Raw genomic sequence first — 9,171 nt, 5'->3', positions numbered from 1 at the left:
GCAGCACTAGATTTGTGAGATCCAGCTTTCTTCTTTCTCTAAGGCACCCTGTTGAGAGGCATCTTCTCTATAGGTGGAGTTTCTCAGCTACTGTTTAGTGTTACCCACCAGGGTGGGTAAATAAGGCATGCCTTTAGAAATACGTAAAGCACAAATGCTATTTTCAGGAAACCTCTTCTTGTCACAGTTACTCTCTATATATTTGTGATAACTAATAAACCATGTGCAATTTAATTGCTCAGAAGTCTAATTGCTCATAATTTGTTTAGATTTTGATTAGGATATTTTGATTTCCTAAGAATCTTTTTTCTTTTTACTTTCCTTTTGGGTATATTCTTCTCTTCCAGTGGTGAATTTTGTGATTTTTAAATAATCTTTACATAAGTTGCTCAAATGCATATGTTCCCCACAAAGTTCACTGTTAAGTTGCTGACATCAGTCTAGTGGTTTATTGCTGCTGAAATGAGGTGCTGCAATCACTCCTCTCCATCTCTGCTATATGCTGGGCCTCTAGCAACCATACATTGAGCCAGTTTAATTTACTGAGCAGAAGACTGTTTGCTTTAGCAACCTGGTAAGTCAGCTGTGTTGGCTCGGTGAAGAATCTGTTAACACCAGAGCTGGTGCAAAAGTTGTGACAGAGCCACGACGTGCAGCTGAGAATGACTGGGTAGCAAGAGAGCAGGACCTCCTCCTGCGCTCTGGTACGCTCTTAGATCAGTGAAGTCCTAAAGTGCAGTTTCTCCAAGTATGTCACCTTTAATAAGAGCTGATAACATTGCCTTCCAGTTGGCTCTCCCTATCTTGTTCTAGAATGGTTCTTTATGCAGCAGAAACTGTGGAATCATAGAAGAGAATAGGTCAGAAGGGACCTCTGGAGGTCATCTGGGCCAGTTCCAGTGCAAATCAGGACTAACTTCAAAGTCGCCATGAGCATTAAGGTAGCTGTCGCTGTAGCATCTCCAGTGGTCTATGTCTAAAAGAGTCTGAATTGTCATTTTTCTGAGGCATTCAGTGGTGCTGGCGATTTTATAACATTGATCAGAATTAACAAATGGAGAAAAAATGTTGGAACTCCTATGGTTTAGAATTGATCTTTTTTATGCCTATTAGTGGTCCAGATTTTTAGAAGTATTTTATTAGATATGCTAGATACTTGAAATTAGATCGATTATTATTTTTTCCATGTAAGGTGAGCATATAACATAAAATACTGAGTCCTCCTAAGAGTTGTTTTTTAGTATTTGTGCATATCACATTACTTTATGTAATAATAGACTGACATAATCCATGCTTATGAATTCTTGAAGTGATTTTAAATTTTCTACATAATAAATTTAAGACTTTGTCAGTGCAACATGTGTGCATGGCTCAACTAGTGAAAAAGCAGCTTATAAATTCTGCAGCATTTAAGGCAATAAAAATGAGTTCCCAACAGTCTTAGAGGGAGCCAACCTTGTTCTTCTTTCAAAGAGGGGATAAAAAACCTTGAGAGTTACGGAGGATTTAGGAAGTTGCAAAGGAATCTGATACCTTCAAAGCTGTTGCCAATTTTACTCCGAGGAGGTTAAACTGCATTGCGGTGCTGTCACTTCCACTTCATGCTACTTTGAGAATTTTTGCTGCTGAGTCGTAGAAAGGATGGGATTTGAAGATCATTTGAAATATGTAGGCACGGAAGTAAAGAATGAGGGGAGAAGCAGCTACTTGTGAAATATCAGTCTTAACCAAAGGAAAAAAAAATCGTCAAGAAATACTGAGTGATTCTTATTTGCAGGAAAAAGTTAAACCTTCCCCCTACTACCTAAAATCATGAATAGTAGTATCCATAATCATGAAGCGTAGTACCCATAATCTCTATTTTGGAAGGGGACAAGTACTTGAACTTCTTCTGGAATTGCGTTATGTAGCACTGAAATACTAAGTCTGAATTTTATACTGATTAAATGAATATATGTCTTTCTCACTAGTTGACTACTCTTGCCAAGCGCTAACAGCCGTTATAACTCTTTAGATATGTACTGTAACTGAAAGCTTTACAGAAAGGGAATTGCAAGTCTGTAGTCCGTTTTCCATAGGAATTTAGGCAGAATGAATGCAGGTAGGTGCGAATTACGCATTACAGTGACACCAGATTGCTGCTCCTGGTTTAAAACGATGGAGTCAGAGGATTCTCTTGCATTGGATCACAGCACACACTTCTGGATAGAGGGAGGAGAAGGATGCTTTAGCATTCCCCCAGTAAAGCTTTGCCTGGAGTGGGGTTGGCCAAATAGATAAATGAAAGGTAGAGCAAGAACTTGAGTTAAGAGTCCTTACCTAGGGCGTATCACTGGAGACTGTTGTACGTGCAAAGATGCAGCGAGCTAGCTTTGGTATCATGTGCACGTGCACAAGGCTTTGTGGCCCCATGGTAAGACTGCTGCCGCAGCAGTTTTTTACCTCATTACATTATGGTCTATTTATTTCACTTTGAGTCTTTTTGTTTTAGTAAATCACACTGTGTAGTCCAAGTGTAAAGAGTGTTTAAGAGATTTTGAAATGCAAAGATAACGTTTTTTTCCTGTCATGTTCCAGCTTTTTGAACTGCAGAAAGGTATTTGTTTAATTAAGTCCAGGATAATCTGCATGAAACAGTAAGGTTGTCTAACTTTATGCCATGTCTTAAAGATTATACATATGAAGTGCATGATTTTTTGGAGTACATAAATCTCATTTCTGGAATCTGTTGTATTTACCTGGATTTTCGGATATGGAGTAACTTAATTCTAGACATTCTCCTCTTGGAATGGATGTTATCACAGACCCATGATGGTCTCAGCAAACTACATGCAACTGAAATACTAGGATTTCAGTGTAGTTAAACATCTTCATTACTAACTTAATATTAAGTGATTAAAGACCCAGTATTTGTACATGCTTCCTATATTCTCGTGCTCACATCCTCTTGTCCTTCGACATTGAAAGTAAGAATCTTTATAAAATCTGGTACAAGTGTGAACTGCAAAGTTACAAATGCTGTAAAAATGAGCATGATAGTGGAAACACTGGCAGAATCTTTGTAGTAATACTATTTTCCTTGTGCCAGCAAAATAAAAACAAAGTTATTTTGGAATCTGTTGACACATCTCTTCCGGAATAAATGAGAAGATCATACAAAACATGAGATAGGTAAAAAATACCTTTTGTTGCGTAAAGACGTTGCTTTTACGTTTAAATTGCTAGAATGCAAGTAAGAGAACAAACAAGAGGCTTATACTTCAATCTTGTTTTTTAAAAATACTCTGATGTTTTCCTGAGCCACATTAGCCAGTCTGTGTACAACAGCTGGGCCAGATTTCTGTACAATTCCTATGTATATGAATATTAACAAGAAATCTGTTAAATAAAGGCCCTTAGTCACTTTTATTTGAATGTCAAGTCATTCAGTTGGCAGGACAAAACACAAAAATGAAAGTATTTTTAAGCCTGACATGCTGTTTTGCATTTTGGTGATTTGATTGTTTGATTTTTAAATGTTAATTTTCAGTTTATTATCTTTGTGGAGTTTTTAAGCATTAATTTTGAGTTTATTATCTTCATTTTTTGTTTGATAGAACTCTAGTCCTTTAAATAGGCCAAGAGCCGGGTCGCTGTAAAATATTTTAATATAAAGAGGTAAAATGAATGCAAGAATTGTATTCAAAAGTAATTAGTCTCTTCTTTCCTTTCACAGGGAAATTGCTTTTACTAGGCAACTTCATGAAAAAGCTCCCGATCTCTGTTTTTATTATATGGGTTTCTACATTCATTCATGCCCCAAAATGAGATACAAGGTAAAGTGTGTTTTTACTTATTTCCTTAGTGTACTATTATTCAAAGCATTTGACAGTGTTCATAGTAATATAATATTTTGTAACTGTCATTTTGGATATTAATGTAGGCTTTATATGGTTAAATTTGAACGTTGGTTACTATTTAACTTGGCTTAGGATTTTTTTTTTTTTCAATTTAGCTGCATGTGGTATTTATTACAAGTTGGCTTAAAAGCAGTTTACATGGAAAGGTTTTCAAGGCTGTCAGATAGTAGTTTGCCATTTGGTTACCTGGCTATCTCATGATTACTGTGTATCTTCCAGTAGACTAAAATTCTCCCTTTTTTAGGTTTGCATATTCGTGGACCTGTTGCTTGGTGACTGTAGGCAGTGATAACATGCCTGCCTCGGCTGGGCTGCTACTTGGGGTTTTCCTCTTTGTTTCATCTGCTGATGAAACCAGTGAGAACCTAGGTTAGCAGCAGTTTTGAGCCAGGTAGCAGAGTTTTGAGGAAAGGGTCAGGAGAATCCAGAGAATGTTTAGAATAACCAATCTGTCACCAAACCTCCTTTGTAACCGCTGTTACCTTCAACTTTGTTTAGACCTGAGTGCCTAACAATGTCTCTCTTCTGTGGTTTTAGATGTCGTGAATGTGGTATCTTTCCTTTTTAAATGTATCATTGCTTTTTGAATATTACGATACAATTTCAGAGTACTGAACATTGATAGAAATTTGCTGAACATTTACATGTATCCAAATATATCTGTTAATAATATGGAAAGATACAAAGCTTATGAAATCTAGAGTAAGAGGTGCAGTGTTTTGGGGTTTTTTTCCTCAAAGTGTGCTAAAAATCTAGTTTTCAAATAGCCAAAAAAATGTGAGACTCATTGAAGTGATGTTTGTGAAGAAAAACCATTTCAGCTTTATTGTGGCCTACACTACAGATGACCATCATGATTCAGTCTTCTGAAAATAACAAATAACAAATCTCTCCCTCTACTCCTTTCCTTTTGTTAGAAGACGTTTGTCTGTCCTTCCCCTCCACCCCCTTCCCTTTGCCAGCTTGAGTTTATCATCTATATCTGCTGGCCAAACAAAGTGAATATTAAGTTTGAAAGAAGCAAATGGGTGAGTTGGAAAACACTGCCTGGGTCATCTAAATCCTCTTTAAGGCCATTGCATCACCAGCTTGAACCATAGGTTCTACTCTTTGGAAATACTTAAAAGTTTGGGATGATTTGTTCATGTCGAGACACTGCAATGTAACATCCCTTGTCTGTTCTACATAGTTCAAGACTTTTAAAAAGAATGCATTTAGTTTATTAGGGCATTTAAGAAAAGAAACAAATCTGACTGTAATGGCAGAAAACGTCTCAGTTCTGAAGATATTGTTGCTAAGAAACTTCGGGTTCAGCTGCTTGTAGTGAGTTTTAATAAAAACATGAACTTTGTATACATGGATTAAACAAAGTTCGTACATGAGTCAGTGTATTAAAATAACCAGCAAACTATTAAAATACAAAGATTAAATGCTATAAAACCAGGAGCTAACCTCAGTAGCTGCTATACATTTGTATTATTTATTATAATGTGGGATCTCTTCTGTTAGGTCCTGTGCTGTTATTTGAAAATGATTGAATCAAGAATATAAGATTCTCATGATGCTTCTAGTTTTCCTTCTCAAATAATGGAAATTAAATAATCTATAGTGGGAGTATTATCTTTTTTTCTTTTCTCACAAAAGCTCTTTTTCATCCCTTGCTTAGACTTAATAACTATCTGATATGTCTGTGATTTGGAAGAATATACATTTTAGTCTTCCAGAAACCTATACATGTCAACGTGCTTAGGTAATTAAGTGTGGCTTAGTATGAGAATTCCCAGGGTAGGTGGTAGGGAGAAGAAGAAAGCCTATACATATATATTTAGAACATACACAATAGCAGGTAAGTAATGCTCTGTTTTGGGAGAGTAATAATTTAATTGCAAGTGTTTTGATTTTATATTATATTTCTTTTCCTGTGTATATTTGTTTTGGAAGTGGCCAAATGTAATGCAGTTGAAAATCAGGCTGACACTAATTCTGTAGTTCCACTTCACCCTCGCTGAAATAGTACACTGGAAACAAATCTTAAAATTAAGCTTTGAAATGCGCCTGGATAATGCTACTACTCTTGTGAAGTGATTGGTAGTGGTAAAGTAGGGTGGGTAAGTACTGACTTTGCAGATTAAGTAATTTCAGTAATGCCTGGTTGACTTAGAGGCATTACATGTGGGAGACTTTGCTTTATTCCTGTTTAATAGAGATGTTAGGCTCCCTTCCCTTAATGATATTAGTGTGGGAGAATGACAGGCCCTAGGTAACTGTTGTTAAACTGATGTCAGGTAAGCAAATTAAATGAAGGAAAGAAAAGGAAGGATTTGAAAAGCCAACCGCTATTTTTTATCCTCCGTTTGTAATTTTTTTTGCAAATTATTTGTCCTAGGATGTTTAGAAATGGAGGCTAGGCACAGCATCACTTATTTAGATAAGCAGTGTCTTACGAAGAACACACGCGTGCTATACTTATTTACAGTGAATTCACAGGATTTTGGAAATCTTTTAAGTTTTTGCTTCTTTTAGTCACAGACTGTGAGCAGTGGAAACACCTAAGCTGACATTTGGGTTTGATTTTTGATGGAAATGTGGTACTGCTGGTTTGTACTGTACAGCTGTCTGTCTTCCTGCTGGCTGAGGGCGGGCACCTGGCAAATTGGGGTGTATAAGAACAGTGACTATAGGATATCGATTGAAGGAGTTTGACAGTGTTCCACTTTGGATGGAGTAAAACTCAAGTCTTCTGTAGAAGATGTGGTTGGAGTAACTGGGGATCTGTGCAATGAACTGTTGTACTCATATTACAGTCCAAGGCTGATGTATTAATATTGTGCACATGAGGACATAGCTGGACCATTTTGATTTTAAATACACATGACTCCTAGATTGGAGGTGTAGATATCCAACAGCAAGCATTAAAGCCTTGTTCTGCATGGATACTTTCTTGGAATGCAAATTGTCGATATCTCTTCTGGATTCTAACTTTTTTGGGGGATGTAAAAGCAGTTTTTAAAGCATTGGTAATAGGTGATCATATATACCAGCAACTGAGCCATATACAGTAACAGATCCTCCCTTCTGCATCAGATCGTCTTGGTTATGTTATGCTCTAAGGAGGTCCAAGGCATTGATAGACTGTTTTGTAGAAGTATTTATTTTTTAATAAGGCTGTTAATATGCTTGCTCTGGTTTTTATGCAGTTCTTCTTAAAATAATATCTGTATCTTTATCCAAAAAAGTTTTTCTTTCTCTTTCTGGTCTGGCTGGAACATCACACCAGTTGCTCGCAGCGCAACTGCGCCGTGCAGCTGCTGAATGTTCTCAGCCACTGCTGAGCAGGTCAGGGCCCGAACTGGCAGAGAATAAGTTATCGGGCCTTTTCATCTATTCTATTTCCACAAGTGGTACAATTTTGGACATAAATACCGCATAGTCCAATTGAAGATCAGAGGCCTGGGTGTCCTGGAAGAGGATGCCTGAGTCAGGATTCCTGTGGCTCAGCTGAGCCATGGAGTTGAAGAATTCTGGATTATCGGGCAGGAAGCTCAATGGTTAATGAGTATCATTCACCCCATGGATTGGACGTAATTACAGAAATTTTTAAAAACAAAGCTCCCTTTTGACTGTCTGTTCCCTTCCCTTTTCTTATGTTCCCAAACAGCTTGCATTTGATGGCAGGATGATTTTAAAACAGTGGAGTATTGGTGAAATTACTTAAGGTGGGGGAAGGGAATATATAACAATATTAGGTTATTCTTTAGTTCCCAGCTCCTCTTAGATTTGTTCCCATGTATGGGTTAATATTTATGAACTGGTAAAATAAAATCTACATTAAATTGAGACAAAAGGATTTCTGTAGTCCTATTGACTATATTAATATGGAAAAACGCTATGAAAAACCTTAAGCAATGGCTTTGTTCCATTTTTTCTGGGTAGGTTAGGGTAATACAAGACTAAACCGGTTCTCTGAAGAAATTCACAACCTTGTGGTAAAACTTTTCAGGCTCTGTTCGATGTGGTAGTTCTTATGTTGGAAAGTAGTCTCCTGGAAAATTTTCAGGACTCATAAGATGCAAAGCCTTTCCTAATGCATTTTGGAGTCTGTGATAAAATTTTAAATATAAGAAAGTATTTTACGTCAGGATGATGTTGGTCTCAGGCTTGCTTCTTGTGTTTAAGTACTGTATCTGTTACTCATTAATGCTTTTCGGTTAAAGAAATTTGTTTACAAACATAGTTACAGAATTGCAGAAATAAAAGAACCACCTTTAGTGAACAGCCATATCAGAGATGCTTGAGAGGATCTTGGATTTTTTTCCTGTACTAATACTCTGTTTTATCTTGCACCTTTCCAAGTAAAAAATTTTACTCTGTGGTTCTATATTATGAAATTCACATTTTCCAGTCAGTATTGAACTCTTTGAGATCCTTTCTGTTCTTTTCACTACAGTTTTTGATACTGATTTTGAGTCTTGTGGTGAGTGACACTAAATTTTGGGTTTGTGATTCTGGTATAAATAATAAATGTACTTGCTGCTGTGCATTTGCTATTTAGACCTCTGCTCACCTTTACGTCAAGATCTCCTCTAGGTTCTTGCACTGGGAAGGGGTTGGTGGCAAAGTTTCCTATGCGAGTTTCCTTACTTCTGGGTTTTCTGAGGCTTTTTCAATGTCAATATTTGCATGTGGATACTGCAGTTGGAGCATGTATTTTTACTTGTTTTGCTCAATGATCTGCTTTCCCTGAGGTTGCTCTGCTAAGCCTGTAAATAACCATCAGCATACTTTAAGTGTGTAACTTTTAATGTCGTCTTGCTGTGTTATCTCTGTGTACCATTTTAAGACTGCTCTATGATGTGAAGAGGTGTTTTGACTGAAATCTTTATCCAGACTTGTATGCAGGCCAAAGTAAATGGAATTATTTCAAACAGTCTCCTTCAGTATCAAGGCATGGCCAGACTTCAGATAGATGGAATACTAGAAAGGGTTCTGAAATGTCAGAAAAGAAACAAAAGGCTGATTCATCTGTGATTAATCATTCTTAAACTAAATACCTTGGACCGACTGTGGTCATAAGCGGTGCCCCTGGAATTTTATGGCACTCAAGAGCCAATTTCTTTGGCTGCTTTCAGGAATTTCAGCATCACTCGTTCTGCAGCAGTGAAGTGCATCCAGTGGTAGCCTGGACTTCCATGTCCACGAGATCCACAAAGGTCTGGCTCATCCTTGCCTGTCCTGACTCTTTTGCCATTTCTGACCGTGGAATTTAGTTAAC

The 9,171-nt window shown here is 37.2% G+C and overlaps 1 protein-coding gene across 4 annotated transcripts in view; it reads left to right on the top strand.

The window, feature by feature from the left end:
• Positions 1-9,171, top strand: part of ATE1 (arginyltransferase 1) — an 85,655-nt gene that overhangs the window by 30,116 nt on the left and 46,368 nt on the right. For all 4 annotated transcript variants that reach the window (XM_035891564.1, XM_035891563.1, XM_009635946.2 and 1 more), the window contains one exon: positions 3,716-3,815. In XM_035891564.1, the coding sequence (XP_035747457.1) occupies positions 3,716-3,815 (100 nt within the window). The remainder of the gene's footprint in view (positions 1-3,715; positions 3,816-9,171) is intronic.

Source organism: Egretta garzetta, unplaced genomic scaffold, assembly GCF_000687185.1.
Source record: "Egretta garzetta isolate BGI_Z169 unplaced genomic scaffold, ASM68718v1 scaffold393, whole genome shotgun sequence".
Classification (NCBI taxonomy): domain Eukaryota; kingdom Metazoa; phylum Chordata; class Aves; order Pelecaniformes; family Ardeidae; genus Egretta; species Egretta garzetta.
The sequence above is the reverse complement of the archived record's forward strand: the minus strand, read 5'-3'. Positions and strand labels throughout refer to the sequence as shown.